The sequence below is a fragment of the Mercenaria mercenaria genome, chromosome 3 (genome assembly GCF_021730395.1).
Source record: "Mercenaria mercenaria strain notata chromosome 3, MADL_Memer_1, whole genome shotgun sequence".
NCBI classification, from domain to species: domain Eukaryota; kingdom Metazoa; phylum Mollusca; class Bivalvia; order Venerida; family Veneridae; genus Mercenaria; species Mercenaria mercenaria.
The window spans coordinates 10896699-10918001 of NC_069363.1; the positions used below are offsets into that span (position 1 = coordinate 10896699).

The 21303-nt window shown below is 37.4% G+C and overlaps 1 protein-coding gene across 3 annotated transcripts in view; it reads right to left on the minus strand.

Annotated features, from left to right (window-relative positions):
- The window catches only part of LOC123525455 (CAP-Gly domain-containing linker protein 4-like), a 78591-nt gene extending 67264 nt beyond the window's left edge, over window positions 1–11327 (minus strand). Inside the window, exon 1 of one of the 3 annotated variants that reach the window (XM_053537855.1) lies at window positions 11287–11327. In XM_053537855.1, the coding sequence (XP_053393830.1) occupies window positions 11287–11315 (29 nt within the window). In that variant the 5' untranslated portion in view covers window positions 11316–11327. Of the gene's footprint in view, window positions 1–11182 lie in introns of all 3 variants that reach the window. The other 2 variants (XM_053537857.1, XM_053537858.1) reach the window with 2 other exon arrangements.
- Between the last annotated feature and the right edge of the window lie 9976 nt (window positions 11328–21303).

Genomic DNA, 21303 nt, shown 5'->3' on the forward strand with positions numbered 1-21303 from the left:
CAGGATAAGAAATGTTGGATGGATGGACAAACTGTGACTATATGCTTCCCCATCATTGAACTTGGCCTAATATTCAAGGGCCATATTCCAAGAGTGCCTGAGGCAAGTTGGCTGATTATCGAACTTGGCCACAATATTGTCAGCAAGTTCGGTGACGGTCGGATGAAAACTGTTTGACTTAGAGCGCAGTCAAGGCTAAATATGCAGATCTCAAGTAATTCAAGGGCCATAATCCAAACGTGCCTGTGGCGATTTTGCTGGTTATCGAACTTGGCTGAGATATAATGCCTACAAACATTATCTGCAAGATTGTGAAAGACCATATGAAAACTTTTTTGACTTAGAGAGCGCACAAGGCTAAATTTGCAGTTTTTTTCTGGTAATTCAAGGGCCATAATCCAAGAGTGCCTGGGGTGATTTTGCTGGTTATCGAACCTGCCTAAGATATTATGCCCACAAACACTGTCACCAAGTTTGATGAAGATCAGATGAAAACTGTTTGACTATCGAACTTGGCTGAGATGTAATGCCTACAAACATTATCTGCAAGTTTGTGAAAGACCATATGAAAACTTTTTTGACTTAGAGGGCAGACAAGGCTATATTTGCAGATTTCGAGTAATTCAAGGGCCATAACTCAAGTGTGACTACGGCAATTTTGCTGGTTATCACACTTGGCTGGGATATTATGCCCACAAGCGTTGTCACCAAGTCTGGTGAAGATCGGATGAAAACTGTGAAACAGACATGTTTTTGACGTCGCCCGCCGAACGAATGCCATGGGGTTTCACATAATCATGATAATATGCCCCGTGTATAAAAAGAATGGCTTATGTATAGTGTTGTTTTTTTAAAAAACTTTGACCTACAGGATGGCAAGAAACTTTCTTACAGCAATAATGCTTCTATTTGATTGATAAATACTAAATGTAAATAGCTTGTGATTTGGTACACTTTCATGTGTAGTCAGTCCAAAGAAGTATAAAATACACAGAATGGCAACAGGAGATAATCTTGCGTAAGCTCATATCAGCACGTTATCTTATTGAAGAGTTTGCTGACTTGATCACTCATGATCAAATCAACAGACACTGATTAAAGTATTACACTGGCGATATGGCCGGCACGTAATAAATCAAATCGGGTCCAATTTTCAAACAACAACTTAATTTCTCAGACTTCCAATCATAACTTCATTCCTTCCTCGTGTAGAAAATACTAACAACATTAAACAAGAGGGCCATGAAGACTCTGTATCACTCACCTGACCTATTGACCTTGAGATCATCAACATCAACATTCTGACCAAGTTTCATTAAGATATGGTCATAAATGTGGCCTCTAAAGTGTTAACTAGCTTTTCCTTTGATTTGACCTGGTGACCTAGTTTTTGACCCCACCTAACCCAGATTTGAACTTGACCTGTAGATCATCAAGATTAACCTTCTGACCAAGTTTCATTAAGATATAGTCATAAATGTGGCCTATACAGTGTAAACTAGCTTTTCCTTTGATTTGACCTGGTGACCTAGTTTTTGATCCTACATGACCCAGATTCAAACTGGACCTTAAGATCATCAATATTAAAATTTTGACCAAGTTTCGTGAAGATACAGTCATAAATGTTAACAAGCTTTTCTTTTTATTTGACCTGGTGACCTAATTTTTAACCCCAGATGACCCAATATCGAACTCGTCCAAGATTTTATTAAGGATAACACTCTGATCAAGTTTCATTATGATTCGGCCAAAATTATTACCTCTCGAGTGTTAACAAACTTTTCCTTTGATTTGACCTGGTGACCTAGTTTTTGACCCCAGATGACCCAATATCAAACTCGTCCAAGATTTTATTGAGGGTAACATTCTGATCAAGTTTCATTAAGAATGGGCCAAAAATGTAACCTCTAGAGTGTTAACAAGCTTTTCCTTTGATCTGACCTGGTGACCTAGTTTTCGACCCCAGATGACCCAATATCCAATTTGTCCAAGATTTTATTGAGGGTGACATTCTGACCAAGTTTCATTAAGATTGAGCCAAAATTGTGACCTCTAGAGTGTTAAGAAGCTTTCCTTTGATTTGACCTGGTGACCTAGTTTTTAACCCCAGATGACCCAATATCAAACTCGTCCAAGATTTTATTGAGGGTAACATTCTGACCAAGTTTAATTAAGATTGGGCTTAAAATGTGACCTCTAGAGTGTTAACAGTCAAATTGCTGACGACGACAGACGGACGACGACAGACACAGGGCGATCACTAAAGCTCACCTTTGAGCACTTTGTGAGCTAAAAAGCACCATTATCATTATAAACAAATGACCACAACACAAATTTTTATCCTCCTACTGTCTGTTTCATACACCGGTAAATCAAGATCTCATTCAGTTCCCACGTGATGTTGGCGAGATTTGCTCTATGTGCCTTTCAAGTTGCCGATCTATTTATTTTTATAGCTCTTTGCTCAGTCATACGTGGCGGTGAAAACTCATCATACTGGACAACTTTAAAGTTTAAGTAATTCTGTTTGAAAAACAATAATACTGGAATGCTGATAAACTTACATTCAGTTCCCACGTGATGTTGGCGAGATTTGCTCTATGTGCCTTTCAAGTTGCCGATCTATTTATTTTTATAGCTCTTTGCTCAGTCATACGTGGCGGTGAAAACTCATCATACTGGACAACTTTAAAGTTTAAGTAATTCTGTTTGAAAAACAATAATACTGGAATGCTGATAAACTTACACGCTACATGTAACACAGTACTTACTATTTCTAGTAAATATCACAATATACAGATAAAACTTCACAGCTCTAGTCATAGTTTCTTACAAAGATCTCATCAATATTTGAATTATAAATGCTCATTATGAGGTTACTGTTGTTGGTTCCGATCATATTCAGTATTCATTATCAGCTTGTAAGCCAGACACCTAGAACACCCATGTATAGAGGACAGGCTAGTCATCCACTAACTTGACAGTTAGAAAGCAGGCTAGACATACATTTGCCAGATGGCTATACACTTACAACTTTGTTCTCTAAATTTTGGGTGCCTAAAGGAACACTAGTACTAAATATGTAATCAAGCAGCACTTCCAGCTCATACCACAGTCACACATACGGCGCGGATAGCTACATCTAGCTACGGATATAAACCTAGTAACCCGTATCGATCCGTACCTGAGCCGTACGAATTGGTACAGATTGATACGTATTACTACGTTAAGGTACGGCACAGGTACGGATCGATACGGATTACTACATTTCTATCCGTGGCTAGACGTAGTTATCCGCGCCGTATGTGTGACTGGGGTATTAGTCAGATAATGTTGTAAAGAAAAAATCCTCAACATTTTCCCTGTTAAAGTGGCATTTCCATGTTTTATAAATGTACGCCAGTTCCTGTTTTATTTCACTGTTTCAGTTGAAAATCCAGGAGATCTGATGAAAATCCAGATTTTATTGACCAGCATTTTTTCGGAAATATCTGGTCGAAAATAAAATTGTAAAACTTATTAGATCTAAATCATTTTCCTTTCAGACTTGATTAACTAGACAACCCATACAGGGCAGGCTAGAGGTCTGGTAATCAATATGAATACTGAGGATTGTATACGAAGAGCAGACTATATTTTAAAAACGGAAGATGATTTCGGAGGTTTGCTCTCGTATTTTTCTTCTTGTTTTAAATACATGGTAAATCACAGGAAACAGAAGTATTTATAATACTTTAATCCCGTGAAAAATACCATCGCAAATTCTACAAGTAAGTAATAGCAGTTTGTACACCGCGATCTGAAGCTTTCATTGTTTTTCTAGGGACTGATGAATAAAATAATAAAGTTAATGTTTTCTTCAGTATTTTAAGACATGCATTTTGCTCATTAATTGTTGTATTCATGTTACTGCTAGAGTAAACTAGAGCTATCACTAAAGGTGATGAATGTACCCCCCGCATGCACTGACACAGTACATTGCAATTTGACACACTCAAGATTGCATAATTATGCGGACTGTATGTATATAGACTGTATGTATACAGTATAGTATATAGTATAGTAACAAAAAACAAAGTCCCATAACTATGCAGAATATTTATCTAAAAGAATGTAACATGCAGCATGCACAACTATGGTTGGTACTGATCACTTGTGTGAAGTTTCATTAAATTGTGTGTAAGGGTTTGGTAGATTAGGCACGCACAAGACTGCATATGCAGACTGTAGGTACATAGTATGTTAACAAGAAACAAAGTCCCATAACTCTGCAATTTTTGTCGCTGAAAGAACCTAACATGCCCCATGCACAACTACTGTTGTTACTGATCACTTGTGTGAAGTTTCATTAAATTGTGTCAAGGGGATGAGGAGAGATGGTGCGCACAAGATTGTGTCTATGTATATAGTATAGTAACAAAAAAACAAAGTCCCATAACTCTGCAATTTTTGTCGCTGAAAGAACCTAACATGCCCCATGCACAACTACTCTTGTTACTGATCACTTGTGTGAAGTTTCATTAAATTGTGTCAAGGGGATGAGGAGAGATGGTGCGCACAAGATTGTGTCTATGTATATAGTATAGTAACAAAAAAACAAAGTCCCATAACTCTGCAAATTTTTTTTCTAAAAGAACCTAACATGCCCCATGCACAACTGCTGTTGGTACTGATCACTTGTGTGAAGTTTCATTAAATTGTGTCAAGGGGATGAGGAGAGATGGTGCGCACAAGATTGTGTCTATGTATATAGTAACAAAAAAACAAAGTCCCATAACTCTGCAATTTTTTTTCCTAAAAGAACCTAACATGCCCCATGCACAACTACTGTTGGTACTGATCACTTGTGTGAAGTTTCATTAAATTCTGTCAAGGGGATAAGGAGAGATGGTGCGCACAAGATTGCGTCTACGGACAGACGGCCAGACAGACAGACGGCCAGACAGACAGACAACCTGAAACCAGTATACCCCCCCTTACAACTTTGTTGTCGGGGGGTACAATAAATAACACTGATTACCAGAAATCACTGTTAAAATTTCATATTCAATAGATATGCCTCGAGTTAGAATAAGTATAAACAAGAGGACCATGATGGTCCTGAATCGCTCACCTCTTCCCACATGATCCAGTTTTGAGTATGACGTCGTTTTTTCTATTATTTGACATAGTGACCTAGTTTTTGAGCTCATGTGACCCAGTTTTGAACTTGACCTAGATATTATAAAGATAAAAATTCTGACCAATTTTCATGAAGATCCATTGAAAAATATGGTCTCTAGAGAGGTCACAAGGTTTTTCTATTATTTGACCTACTGACCTAGTTTTTTAAGGCACGTGACCCAGTTTCAAACTTGACCTAGATATCATCAAGGTGAACATTCTGACCAACTTTCATGAAGATCCATTCAAGGGTATGGCCTCTAGAGAGGTCACAAGGTTTTTCTATTTCAAGACCTACTGACCTAGTTTTTGATCGCAGTTGACCCAGTTTCAAACTTGACCTAGATATCATCAAGATAAACATTCAGACCAACTTTCATACAGATCCCATGAAAAATATGGCCTTTAGAGAGGTCACGTTTTTTCATTATTTGACCTACTGACCTACTTTTTGAAGGCACGTGACCCACTTTCAAACTTGACTTAGATATCATCATGGTGAACATTCTGACCAATTTTTATGAATATCCATTCACAAGTATCGCCTCTAGAGAGGTCACAAGGTTTTTCTATTTTTAGACCTACTGACCTAGTTTTTGACCGCACATGACCCTGTTTCGAATTTGACCTAGAGATCATCAAGATGAACATTCAGACCAACTTTCATGAAGATCCATTGAAAAATATGGCCTTTAGAGAGGTCACAAGGTTTTTCTATTATTTGACCTACTGACCTAGTTTTTGACGGCACGTGACCCACTTTCAAATTTGACCTAGATATCATCAAGATGAACATTCAGACCAACTTTCATACAGATCCCATGGAAAATATGGCCTCTAGTTAGGTCACAAGGTTTCTCTATTATTTGACCTACTGACCTAGTTTTTGATGGCACGTGACCCACTTTCGAACTTGACTTAGATATCATCAAGGTGAACATAATGACAAATTTTCATGAAGATTTCATGAAATATATGGCCTCTAGAGAGGTCACAAGGTTTTTCTATTTTTAGACCTACTGACCTAGTTTTTGACCGCACGTGACCCAGTTTCGAACTTGACCTAGATATCATCAGGATGACCATTCAGACCAACTTTCACACAGATCCCATGAAAAATATGGCCTTTAGAGAGGTCACAAGGTTTTTCTATTATTTGACCTACTGACCTAGTTTTTGATGGCACGTGACCCAGTTTCGAACTTTACCTAGATATCATCAAGGTGAACGTTCTGACCAATTTTCATGAAGATCTTGTGAAATATATGGCCTCTAGAAAGGTCACAAGGTTTTTCTATTTTTAGACCTACTGACCTAGTTTTTGATGGCACGTGACCCAGTTTCGAACTTGACCTAGAAATCATCAAGATGAACATTCAGACCAACTTTCATACAGATCCCATGAAAAATATGGCCTTTAGAGAGGTCACAAGGTTTTTCTATTATTTGACCTACTGACCTAGTTTTTGAAGGCACGTGACCCAGTTTCGAACTTGACCTAGATATCATCAAGGTGAACGTTCTGACCAACTTTCATGAAGATCTTGTGAAATATATGGCCTCTAGAGAGATCACAAGGTTTTTCTATTTTTAGACCTACTGACCTAGTTTTTGACCGCACGTGACCCAGTTTCGAACTTGACCTAGATATCATCAAGATGAACACTCTGACCAATTTTCATGAAGATCCATTGAAAATTATGGCCTCTAGAGAGGTCACAAGGTTTTTCTTATTTTTAGACCTACTGACCTAGTTTTTGACGGCACGTGACCCAGTTTCGAACTTGACCTAGATATCATCAAGATGAACATTCTGACCAACTTTCATAAAGATCCCATGAAAAATGTGACCTCTAGAGTGGTCACAAGCAAAAGTTTACGGATGGACGGACGCACGGACGGACGACGGACACCGCGCGATCACAAAAGCTCACCTTGTCACTTTGTGACAGGTGAGCTAATAAAATATTTACAAAAACAAGAGTTGTCACTATTGGTGACAAATGCCCCCGAAGCATGCCCAAGAATGATACAGCTGTATGCGTAAAAAATCACACATCATTTCGTGACCTTGACCTTGACCCAAGAGACAGACATTCTCAATATGGTTAACATTTATTTAAAATTATTTTCAAATCCCTTGATAAATGGCAGAGTTATGAACCAGACAAGAAAAACTTTTGACTTCTCAGTGTGACCTTGAACTTGGAGCTAAGGGTCTGGGTCTTGTGCAATGACACCTCATCTCATTATAGGGAACATTTATGCCAAGTAATTTCAAAATCCTTCAATCGATGGCAGAGTTGTGGACCGTATATTACAGACCCTGTTAACCTTTAACCTCTAAGTGTGACCTTGACCTTAGAGCTACGGGTCTGGATCTTGCTCATGACACGTCGTCTCATTATGAGGAACATTTATGCCAAGTAATTTCAAAATCCCTTCATGAATGGCAGAGTTATGGACCGGACACGAAACAGACCCTGTTAACCTTTGACTTCTAAGTGTGACCTTGACTTTGGAGGTAGGGGTTTGGATCTTACGCAGCATGACAGATCGTCTCATTATGGTTAACATTTATGACAAGTTATTTGAAAATCCCTTCATGGATGACAGAGTTATGGACCGGACACGAAACAAGACCATGATAACCTTTGACCTCAAGTGTGACCTTGACCTTGGGTCTGGGTCTTTCTGATGACACGTCGTCTCATTATGGTGAACATTTGTGCCATGTCATTTCAAAATCCCTTGACGGATGAAAGAGTTACAGCCCGGACAAGAATTAAGCGGACACACTGACGGACAGTGCGATTTTAATATGCCCAACTTCGGGGGCATAAAAAAACGTTATAACTGCATGACGTAATAACAGCAAACGTAATGACAACTAATCAGAACTTTTACCAGAAATTTCCTTTTACACTAAGAGTACAGTATATAACAGTACCCAGGGTACATACATATTGATTACCGGACCTCTAGACTCCGGGTCTAGAGGTTTGGTTATCAGACCCCTAGCCACTTCCTTAATTTATTAAAGCAAGTAAGTCTGCAGGGTGTCCGCTGCCTATTGCATTTGGAGTCAGTGGCTCAAACTTTGACTAAAGTTGCTCAAAAACATCTCGAGTGCCGAAACATTATGGCTCCATATATATTTTCATTTTTTCCAACGGTGTGTTATTGTGTATTTGATCTGGAAGCATGGTTTCCGTTTCGCGCGTCTCAGGTATTCTCCCACGTAGAAAAAAACGATAGCAAGTAATCAGCTAATGCGATGACGCATGTTTTGACAGGTGTGTATATTGCATACTGTTGTGACACGCTCATGCGAGTTAATTGGAAGAGAGTGGGGGAGACAGATGTGATCAATTATTAAAGAAAGCAAGTTTTCAATGGAAATGTTTGAAGTATCCACTACTGTTTATTTTAATTGATCCAATTATCGATGACCCAACCAATTTTATTGATCAAAGAGCGGCGACCCATTTCTTTTAAATGGCTGTTTTTCACGCTGTTTTCCTGACGAATTTTCGGTTCTTTTTATGAGATTAACTTAATCAGATAATATTTCGGTAACTGACCTATGTATATTTGATAAACAATTTTCCAATAAACAATGTCGTCTGACATGACACCACAGACCTGACCAATGAGTCAGTCAACACGACAACGGTCTAAAAATATATTCTGATTTTCTGTTTGAAAGTTTATAAATGAAAACAGACATCTAAATTTTTGATCATGCAACAGAATAATCGGCAACTTGAGTGATAACTATTTACATTGATATATGTATTAATTGAGACCTTTTTCGAACACTAATAAAGCCACTTACCCAGATTTTTTTTTGTAAATCCTAGTTTTCCTGTATTTTCAAACGTAATTTAACTTTAAATCCCAGTATTGAGTATCACCCAAAACATTTGGTGACAAAATTGCATAAATTACCATCTTGAAATAAACACAGGCATATGGCGGCTGAAGTTCAAAGGAAAGGTGCCGATCGGCGTTTGCCTTTGATGTAGGATGAAAGGAAGCCCTGTTTGACAGCTAAATGTTGTAATGTATGTGATGTATTTGACCTAATTCTACAAGATCTGTACAATTTGTGTATTACTTAATACACTTTTGATTTAAAAGTACCAAGAGGATTTATGGATTTGCAGTTGAAGTGCTGTGAACTTCGTTTCTTTTTCCTTACATTAAAAATCACAATCTGACATGCATACACATACTTCAGCTTGTGTTTAAAAGTGAAGCCTTTAAGTTTTCAAGCCTTAATTTTCACTAAACAGAGACTAAAAAAAAAGCATGAGAAGCTCCACAGCTGGTTAAAGTCACCCTGGTCTACACAGACCTGGATTCAAAGGGGTTGGGGTGGAGGGGTTGGGAGGCCTATGCTCCCCTGCCCCTAGTGGCCCAAGAAGTTACCTTTATTTAACAAAGTTTTGACTGAAAAATGCACCAGCACCCACCGTTTCGCACTTGTATTAAAAAAATTCCTGGACCCTCTATCTTCTATATCTACTGCCAAGAAAATATAAAGGCAGTGACTAGGTAGCCGGTTCCGGCTACCTAGGCCGGCTCTATATATATATACATATCATACATTAACATGTAAGTCAAGGTAGCCGGCTTTAATAAATTTTGTTATAAACGATCAATATATTAGTTAAATTAATTACATTTTTGTTACTTATTATTTACTATTTGTGATTTACCTGTTTATTTCGCCGTATTTATGCACTCGTATCATATCTACCGATATTTTGTTATGTTATTAACAAATGATCAAAGTGTCGTTATCGTCATCGGCGTGTTTATAATTAAAAGTAAAATTTTAAATGAATTTTTGTAGTTTGTTATAAATGTAAAAAAAAAACACCAGTTTTGATCGATGATTTAAATTGTCGGCAATCCTTTAGAATTAGGTCTTTTGATATATACATGTAATTATGTAATTTTACATTTCACATTTATCAAGCTACCTTAGAATAAAGAGCTCATAAGTCATATGTTCAAACAAACCATTAGAACCAATAAAGATCATTGAATTGTAGACAAATCGGAGAAGAAATTAGTAAGTAATTAGTTAATTAATTCAAGATGCACATAGAAGTGCGAAAGTAATGATCAATTAAAACTGTTTGTTTTGTTTTCTTTTAGGAATGAATCGCTGTATCTCGAATATGTATCAAGTACATTCTAACATAACAAAATGTTCGCCGATACGAGTGCGTAAATACTGCAAAATAAACAGGTAAAACACAAACAATAAATAATAATAAATCAGAAGAAATGTATTTTATTTAACTAATATAATGATCCTTATAATCCTTTATAGATACAGTTTATTAAAGCCGGCTACCTTTACTTACATGTTCATATATGATATGTATATATAGAGCCGGCTACGTAGACTAAAGGTCTAGGTAGCCGGAACAGGCTACCTAGCAACTGCCAAATATAAAACGCAAAAGATATGACATTAAATAGACAGTAAGTGTAAGAAGTGTTATGTTGTTTATTTTATATACATATCCCATCTTTATGCATACAAAACAGACCACGGCTTCAAATAAATGGATTGGCTCCAAAATTTTGAAAGTGGTTAAACTGGTGGCTCCAACTTTTAAAATCCCAGCGGATGCCCTGGTCTGACCAGTATATATTATGATTTTTTTTATCTTTTAAAGTCTCAATCTCAATATTTCCTAGAATCAAGTCAAATTAGTTGAACTACCTACCCTCTATACCCTAAAATCCGCTATACCCCTAAAGCACTATAAGCCAAATGAGTAAGGCTAGTGGTTTATATGTCATTAAAGAACACAAGGCAAGTAATTCTTATTTAAAAAACGGCCTGGCTTTGTATAACAGCCCTCAGAAAATTGTTAATTTTATACAGAACATATAGCAAATTTATTTACTACTGTACAGCCTAAACAAATTATATCCAACTTATCTTATCCGGACACTATGCAACTACAATTATGTTAGTTAACACAATATATACCTCGAAAATGATGTTAACTTATCCAGGATAGCAGTGTTATATTATAAGCCGCCAAAAGAATGTGTTATTTTAATATATCTGACATGCATTGGATGAATAATTACGATTTTTGACGCACAACAAAGAAATTCATTTTCAGCGCTCGTTATTTCTTTAAAACGTGAGAATTTTACCCTCCATTTGGTTAGAGAGTACTATATGGATCACTTGTATCATTTTTCGAATGCCATCCGCCATCAATCCCTTTTATTTCTAGAAACAGCTAGCAAGCATGCAACCTTATTTTGTGGAATTTTCCAGGCCGCAACATAACTCAGAAATGACAGAAACTCATTTTTTACTTGTTTTTTTTCCAGATATTTCTAGAACATGTTTTAATACTTCAACTTCAACTTCAACTTCAACTTTGTACTGCCATAAAATCAATACTGATTACTCTTGGCAGGCGCTTGTCAGGAGCAGTTATTAGTTTAAAAGATATATTATGTGCATGGGGGTTAGAAGTATATATAGCATATACATATATAGCAAAGATAAAAGATCTACAGATCTAAGGTTAAAAACAGTATACAACGATCTACAGAGAGCATGAGTCGAGTCTACCAACAAAAATTGGTAGGCTCGAACTTGACTGGACATATATTGGAAGACTGTTCCATAGCCTGATGGTCCTTGGGAAGAAGGCTGTAGCATGGTAGTTGGTCTTGGAATGTGGGATTAGATAATTAAGATTTCTAGTAGGGAGCATGTGATGGTTATCGACTACTACAAGATTGGATCTTATTTTATAGAACATGATCAGGGAAGCATGGTTTCTACGTTGTTCGAGTGTTTTCCATTTGAGGGTATTGATCATGTCTGTTACACTACTGGTGTAACTGTAGTCATTTTTTACGTAACGGGCAGCTGACCTTTGGACCATTTCTACTTTATTTATTAAATATTTCTGCCAAGGACACCAGACTGTAGAACAGTCCTCTACCTGGGGGCGGACGTATGTTTTGTAAGCAGTTTCTTTGACCTGTGTGTTATTGGTTTTGACATTTCTTTTAATGAAGCGGAGGGTATTACTGGCCTTGGAGGTGATATTGTTAATGTGGGGGGCCCAGTTAAGATCCTTGCTTATGGTAACACCTAAGTATTTGGACTGGTCTGCTGATTTAAGTAGGGTATTGTGTAACCTGTAAGGGAAAAGGATAGGTTTTCTCTTCCTATGTATCCTAAGGATCTCACACTTATCAGGATTGAACTCCATGGCCCAATCCTGTTCCCATAACTCTAACAATTGCAAGTCATGCTGTAAGCTTTCTGCTGAAGACTGAGATGAAATGGTAAGGTAGACGATAGTGTCATCAGCGAAAAGGCGGACCCTACTTTGGACACTATCGGGCAGGTCGTTTATGTATGCAAGAAAGAGGCAGCTAGGGGCCTAGGACTGAACCCTGGGGAACCCCTGAGAGGACGGGTAACCTATCTGAGGACTTGCCTTCGACAAGAACTTGTTGTGACCTATTACTTAGAAATGATTTAATCCATGATGTGACCTTGTTATCTACGCCTAAACGTTTAAGTTTGTGGACTAGCTTATGCTGATCCACTTTATCGAAGGCTTTGCTGAAATCCATAACAATGACATCAGATTGCTGGCCTAGGTCTAGGGAATCAGCAATTTAGAAATATCAGAAATATTTCTGCAATGGTTTCACTTTTAAAAATTTTTCTTTGTTAAAAAAGGAATAGTCGACTTATCTGCCTAATTATATGGCACAGTCTTCATGTGCACCAAATAGATACCAATAAGTGTCTTTCGGTGTCTTTCTGATTGTTTTTAGGTGTCACATTCCTCCATTTCTCTAAAATTTCAATTAATTCTCCATATTCATTATCATCATTACAATCGTCTCATATCTTAAAATCTTTATTTGATCAAAAGTTTTTATTTTGTTTGGAAGGTGATTTCAGTTTTATGGTATATCTTTTAGTCAGCGAATAAATTTTGCCCTTTTGCATTGCGATATTTTATGGAGTCTGTTTTCTTACTATATCACATGCCTTCCATTCTAGATATACTTAGGCTAGTGTTTATTGGAAATAATCTTTTCGGAGAAAATGGCTCGGCAAGAAATTGTTCTTCTCTTAAGTTGTAAGGAGGGGTCCACTTTTTCCTTTTTCGTTTGAAAGTCTCCATTTGCAATGGATAAGCAGTTTATGCAGAACATATCACAGTGATACTTGAGTATATAAAACAATTATAGTGTGAATAAAAATCATTTTTACTAATAGTTCACACACACACACATGCTTCTCTTAAGTTGTAAGAAGGTGTCCACTTTTTCCTTTTTCGTTTGAAAGTCTCCATTTGCAATGGATAAGCAGTTTATGCAGAACTTATCACAATGATACTTGAGTATATAAAACAATTATAGTGTGAATAAAAATCATTTTTACTAATAGTTCACACATGCTTCTCTTAAGTCTATAATAACTTTTAAGACATCAGAAAATGGAGGTAAATGACAATCTGTGGAAGAATATCAAATTTCTCATTAAAATAAAACTAATTATATTTCTAGTCATAGTTTGTAGTGCTAACCGTCCGCCGCCACGGCGCCACCACTACTGTATAGCGCAATCACTGACACGGTAGGGACACAACTTTGGAAAATACTGACGAATTTATTCTATGGGAGATTTCATCAATTCTAATGTATGTATGTGTAAGCATCATACACATTTAGACCATTTGCATGCGCGATAACGTTATTATAATATGTCTATGCATCGAAATATAGTCTGAATACAGACGGACAATGTACAAAATTGAGAATCAGGAGAAAAGCTCTGGGCAATTCACATAATATTTTAACGAAAGTACAAAATACTTTGATTTTTTTAAATAAGTTCTGTAAATAAAAGTATAAAAATAAAATGTAAATTTTACTCACCTGTTTACATATTAAAACTGGTGATTGTGGTGGCAGCTCCAGTGCCAAAGAAATGCTGGCAGCTCCATATACCATGTTTAGTAGCCCCTGATCAGAAAGTGTCAGTTTATCATCGGTTGAAGCAATTTTCACGAAGTGCGAATTTTTCATTATAAGAAATGTAAAAGTTTTCAAAATCATTCTGTCGCAGTCAGTTACTGTACGTAAGTCAATTGTTAACAATTTTGCCAACTTTTAGTTTGAAAGAATGGCTACAGATACTGTCGGAATTATGCCCCATTCAGACAGACCGTTAACAACTGCAAAAATCGTGTCAGACGCATAAAATATGCCCTTTTTTATTAAATAAAGTAGCATACGGTCTTATTTCTATAATTCGTTTGCAAGAAACAGCTAGAAGTACTCGAAAATAATCGATTTCTGTCATTATTACCTTAAATAGTGTCGGTGATGAGAAAAACAGATGTAGGGAATCATTACATGCATTTTAGAAATCAAGCTACCCCAAGAACAAACTTTGAATTCAAATGTGGCGAAGCATCATTAGAGTGTGTTGATCAATACAGATACCTAGGGATGGTATTAAACGAGACTCTTGACTATGCAGTGACAACCAAACACGTAGCACAATCAGCCACCCATGCTCTAGGACTTCTGATTTCGAAATTTATGGCTATTGGAGGAATGCATTATGATTACAAAACTCTATGATACAATGGTTTGGCCTATCATCAGTTATGGCTCGGCAATATGGGGAACCAAGGAATTCTCGTCGATAAATGCTGTTCATAATCGTGCTTGCCGATTCTTTCTTGGTGTCGGAAAATACACGCCTAATGCTGCGGTTAATGGCGACATGGGCTGGACCCCTCCAATTGTTCGCCAATAGAAGAGTGTATTAAACCACTGGTTTCGATTGAATCAAATGGATGAAAAAAGACTGAATCACCGTGTATTTAAAGTAGCTGAAAAACTGAAATTTAGATATACAAACCATTACTATACCGTTTTTACAAAATTGATAAATCAAATTATAAATATGGATGTATCAGCTATGTATGATAAAAGTACTCAAAAGCAAATTATCGAAAATGTTCAAGGAAAGGTTTTCTGTGACTACGTTACACATTGGAAAGAGACTATTACCTCAGTACATGGAACCAGGAGAACAAATGGAAACAAACTTAGAACATATAAAAAATTCAAGCATGACTATGAGACTGAAACATACGTTAAATGTAAAAGTATAAAGAGATCTTGTCGAAGCGCCTTAGCTAAATTTCGAAGCGGGGTAGCTCCACTTAAGATAGAAACAGGTCGTTATCAGGGACTAGCTGTTAATGAACGTGCATGTTTCAATTGTCGAGAGAATGTTGAAGATGAATTCCATGTTTTGATGAAGTGCCCTTTATATGATGACATAGGAAAACATTTATTTGAAAAGGCTAAGCATATTGACAATAAATTCAGTACGTATAATGATGATGTAAAATTTGTGTTTTTACTCTCGAATGCTGAATCTGTTAAACATTGTGCCAAAGCTTGTCATGATATCTTAAATCATAGGCGAAATATTTTGTACAATTGATTTTAATATACTATTTTAGTGTAAATATACTTTGAGGTTATTAATTGAAATTTACTTGTATGTTTAATATGTCTTAATTTTGAATATCTTATAGTCTTAAATGTTAACAGTTGTTTTAAAAAGTTTTACACTTGTCTCTTATAACTCAATGCTGAGTGGTTTTATGCATTTTATATCGTATACTTCATATTGTTGTATATTATATTATTATGTATGAAAGTGAGACGTTAATAAAATATCTGTCTGTCTGTCTGTCTATCTGTCTGTCTGTCCTTAAAAATCAGAATTTTGCCTACTTTCCGAAAAACAACAAACCAAATTTGCCCCAAATATGCAAATGATAAACCAAGTTTGTCTTAAAATGGTGTTTATTGAACAGTTCTGATCAGAAGTACCAGTTTTACATCGGTTGAAGCAAATTTCACGAAGTGCGAATTTTTCATTTAAGGTATGAAGGTATTAAATGCTTCCGCTACTATTTTCTATCTAAAATCAATAGTTTATAACATATTTTTATATCAACATTTCTAGCCTTTCACTTCCTGCGAGACTACCCTTGTCTCGGCAATCAAAATACCAAAAACAATATGGGGCTGACCAAAATGCAGTGAAACCATGTTCACGTGACTGGGACACGTGATGAAAACGCTAACATTGCGTAGATATGCATCAGGAAATACCTACTTTCACTTTCATTTTACAAGACAGCTTCGTATCAACTTTAAATCATCTACAGACATTCCTTTTTACAATCAAACATCAATAAAGCTTATATCTTATAGGCGGGAAAATTGCACTATATATTGATCTGCACCACATTCGAGAGGGCCACGGAGATATATCCGGCCAATTACTACCTTCGTGCCTAAAAGAAATGTCAAAGTCTTCAAAATCATTCTGTCGCAGTCAATTACTGTACGTAAGTTAATTGTCAACAATTTTCCGAAAAAAAACTAAAACAAAAACAAAACAAAACAAAACAAAAAAAAAAAAACAACAACCGGAAAACACACAATTTTGCCTCAAATACGTAAATGATAAACCAAGTTTATCTTTAATGGTGTTTAATTCTGATCAGAACGTACCAATTTTACATCGGTTAAAGCAATTTTCACGAAGTGCGAATTTTTCATTATAAGAATTGTCAAAGTCTTCAAAATCTTTCTGTCGCACTCAGATACTGTACGTAAGTCAATTGTAAAGGGAGTGGTGGTCTAGTGGTTACGGTGTCGGCCGCTGAACCCGGGGATTGTGGGTTCGAGCCCCACTGGGGTCACGACCATGACTTGTCATATGGCACCAGTACTGCTTTTTCCAGGAAGCGGATTCGAGAGCGGTTCAAATAAGCTTAAAGCTTTCCTCACAATCGAGCTAAAATACGAGGAGTGTTCGATATGAATTGCTTATTGTCCTCTAGCTTGATATCCACGTGGGGCACGATAAAAACCAATACCTACCTGTATAGGGTTATTCAATACCTACACAACGGTGTATAAATGTACATGTTAGAATACACACAATCATTGACCACTGTAGTAAAAATGGTTGGTAGAAGCGTCGACAAGAAAGATGAAATACGGGCTTACATCAAAGCTCGCTCAAAACTTGGTTGTTCTTTGAAGCAGCTGATGACTGAACTTTCTACTGTTTATGGACCTTCTTGTGTGTCTTATGACACAGTTCGGCGATGGAAAAAGAAATTTGAGTCTGGTGTAGAGTCCATCAAAAATGCACCGAAATCAGGTAGGCCAAAATCTGCATCTCGTAAAGAAATCGTTTCCAAAATAAAAGGAAATCATTGAAGGAGATGCCAGATTTACATTTCGTGATATTGCACGAAAGGTAGGCATATCACTATCAACGGTTCATCTTATTTTGAAGAAGCATTTGAAAGTCAGAAAGATTTCTGCTAGATGGGTGCCACATCTGTTGACTGATGAGCAAAAGAGGCAACGGTTTAAAGTGACCAAAAAGCTGCTTCAAATGTTTCCAAAATATGACAAAAAGCAGTTTGCCAATGTCGTCACAGGTGATGAAACCTGGGTCCATTATTTTGAGCCCGTCAGAAAGGTTAGCAATAAGATCTGGACCACTAAACACAGCAAACGCCCAATAATTGCCAAACGTTCTTTGAGTGCAAAGAAGGTTTTGTATGCAATCTTCTTTTCTGGTGAAGGAGTCGCAATAAAAGTGCCGGTGAAAAAGGGCAAAAGCATCACCGGAAAGTACTACAAAGACGTAGTACTGAAAAAACTGAAAAAGTATTATCAGAAACGACGCCCTGCCACTGGTTTTAAACATGTCCGTCTTCTACATGACAATGCTCCCGCTCATACCTCCGCAATAGTTACGGCGTTTTTGAAGAAAGAAAAAGTAACTGTTTTGCCTCACCCCCCGTATTCCCCAGACCTTGCCCCATGTGATTTCTTTTTGTTTCCGAAATTAAAATCATTACTTGCTATGCGGAAATACCAGTCCCGACAGGCACTTGGATCTGCCATTCATCAGTACCTTATTACTGTGCCCAAATCAGCGTACCGTGACGCCTTCAAGAAATGGATACATCGGCTGAAACTTTGCATTTCTAGCCACGGGGAGTACTTCGAGGGCATGAAATGAGCCCTTTTGGGCTAACTTGAAATTTGAAGTCTCCAGATAGAAATAAGCAATTCATTTCGAACATCCCTCGTAAATTAGTATAAACTAAGTCAATGGTCCACAATTTTCCAAACTTTCAGTTTGAAAGAATGACTAATGTCGGAATTATGCCCCATTCAGACAGACCGTCTACACCTGCAAAAATCATGTCAGTGCATAGAATATGCCATTTTTATTGAATAAAGTATCATTTATAATTTTAATATGTCCGAACTACTGCGGAAGGATACTAATTTCACTTGGGTAATGATTCAATTTTACCAGGACTTTATCATAGACTCTTTGTGTGAGCCTTCCATTTGGTGTCCACTCTGTATCTCCTTAACCCCTTGAAGGATTTTCATCAAACTTGGGTCAAATGATCACCTCATCAAGAACTCATGAGTCAGCCATGTCAACTCAAGGTCAAGGTCACAACTGAAGGTCAAAGGTTTCAGCTCTGTATCTCCTAAACCCCTTGAAGGATTTTCCTGAAACTTTGGTCAAATGATCACCTCATCAAGACGTTGTGCAGAATTCATGAGTCAGCCATGTCCGTTCAAGGTCAAGGTCACAGCTAAAATCAAAGGTTTACCCTTTCACTATCCATAGCAGTGGCGGGGGATTTAGCTGTCTTTCAGACTGCCTTGTTACAAATGGGGATAGGGACCAATTTAGCTAAAAATATAAACACGTTTAATGACCTCTTCTCATGAACCGCTTCATGAATCTTCATCAAACTACTGCTGTAATTATTCGTCTAAGGATAAACGAAACAAAATTGCAACCCTACGAAACTTTTGCGAAAAATTAAAAGAGAATCATTTAAATTGTTAAAGTGCGGTGTTTAGTTTTGCAATTTGAAAAATGTTAGATGAAAGATGAATGTTAGATGAAAAATTCATAAACTTCTATTCTTATTACAATTCGCCGACCATCATTTTTAAAGATATTTCTTGTTTTTGCTATTGGGGAGCCAATTTTAAGCACTTTATTACGAATTAATATTACCTGGGCTTTAGTACAGCATGTCAGCTTTTAATCTATGAAAAAAAGATACTCTGGATAAACACTAATCCCACAGGGGTCCGCAACGGACCAAGGATACATTGATAATTTTGAAACTTCACCAAATCGCTCAAAATGTCATTTTTGATGTTGCCTGAGATCTCGAGTGTCAGTATATGCCTTAGATGTAAGATATAACCGTATTTGAGAGCTGCAGACCTAGACATTTAAGAAATATTTTCAAAATAAGTTTCGTGTAATAATTGTTGTTTCTACGGAAGCGTGAAGGGGCCATCAGACGCTAATACATTTTAGTACGTTAAGGCTGCGGAAAGGATATGTAGGAACTGAATTGCATGAAGAGCACACACTTTTGGACAGTTCAACGTCTTTACTAAACAAGCTCACCATTTTTAAAATGCTGTTAGATAGCAGGTTAAAAATACTTTTAGACAGTTGTTTATTTGAATTTTTTTTACAAATGTCATTCTTTTTTTCAAAGCGGGACAGATCTTTAGAATATTGTAAATATCCAATTCTGATAGAATGTTCAAAATGTTACTTGTTAATTTCATTGGTTTTGTGATATACTGATAAACCTAGAAGTGTAAAAAAGCCACAAATCTTGCTAGTGGGAGGTCGACGATTTTATCCAGGCTGGTGTGGATCCATGCTGGTCGCAAACCCACTATGTTGGTTTTCTCATGGCGCGGCTCATTTCTTTATGTTGGTTTTCTCATGGCACGGCTCATTTCTTAAAATGAGCCATGCCATGAGAAAACCAACATAGTGGGTTTGCGACCAGCATGGATCCAGACCAGCCTGCGCATCCTGCTCATTTCTTATATAATTTTCTTAAATTAATAGTCATAACATTAGTAGAGTTTCCATTAACTATTGTTATTAGAGATAGGATGCGCAGGCTGGTGTGGATCAATGCTGGTCGCAAACCCACTATGTTGGTTTTCTCATGGCGTGGCTTATTTCTTTATGTTGGTTTTCCCATGGCGCGGCTCATTTCTTAAAATGACAACATAGGACTTGCATCGAAGGAGAGGGACAAGCATTGAAGGAGAGGGACAACTTAGGACTTGCATCTAAGGAGAGGGACAACTTAGGACTTGCATCGAAGGAGAGGGACAACTTAGGACTAGCATCGAAGGAGAGGGACAACTTAGGACTTGCATTGAAGGAGAGGGACAAGCATCGAAGGAGAAAAACAACTTAGGACTTGCATCGAAGGAGAGTGACAACTTAGGACTTGCATCGAAGGAAAGGGACAACTTAGGACTTGCATCGAAGGAGAGGGACAACATAGGACTTGCATCGAAGGAAAGGGACAACTTAGGACTTGCATCGAAAGAGAGGGACAACATAGGACTTGCATTGAAGGAGAGGGACAACATAGGACTAGAATCGAAGGAGAGGGACAAGTATTGAAGGAGAGGGACAACTTAGGACTTGCATCGAACGATAGGGACAACTTAGGACTTGCATCGAAGGAGAGTGACAACTTAGGAGTTGCATCGAAGTAGACGGACAACTTAGGACTTGCATCGAAGGAGAGGGACAACTGAGGACTTGCATCGAAGGAGAGGGACAACATAGGACTTGCATCGAAGGAGAGGGACAACTTAGGACTTGCATCGAAGGAGAGGGACAACTTAGGACTTGCATTGAAGGAGAGGGACAAGCATCGAAGGAGAGAGACAACTTAGGACTTGCATCGAAGGAGAGTGACAACTTGGGAGTTGCATCGAAGGAGAGGGACAACTTAGGACTAGCATCGAAGAAGAGGGACAACTTAGGACTTGCATCAAAGGAGAGGGACAAGCATCGAAGGAGAGAGACTACTTAGGACTTGAATCGAAGGAGAGTGACAACTTAGGAGTTGCATCGAAGGAGAGGGACAACTTAGGACTTGTATCGAAGGAGAGGGACAA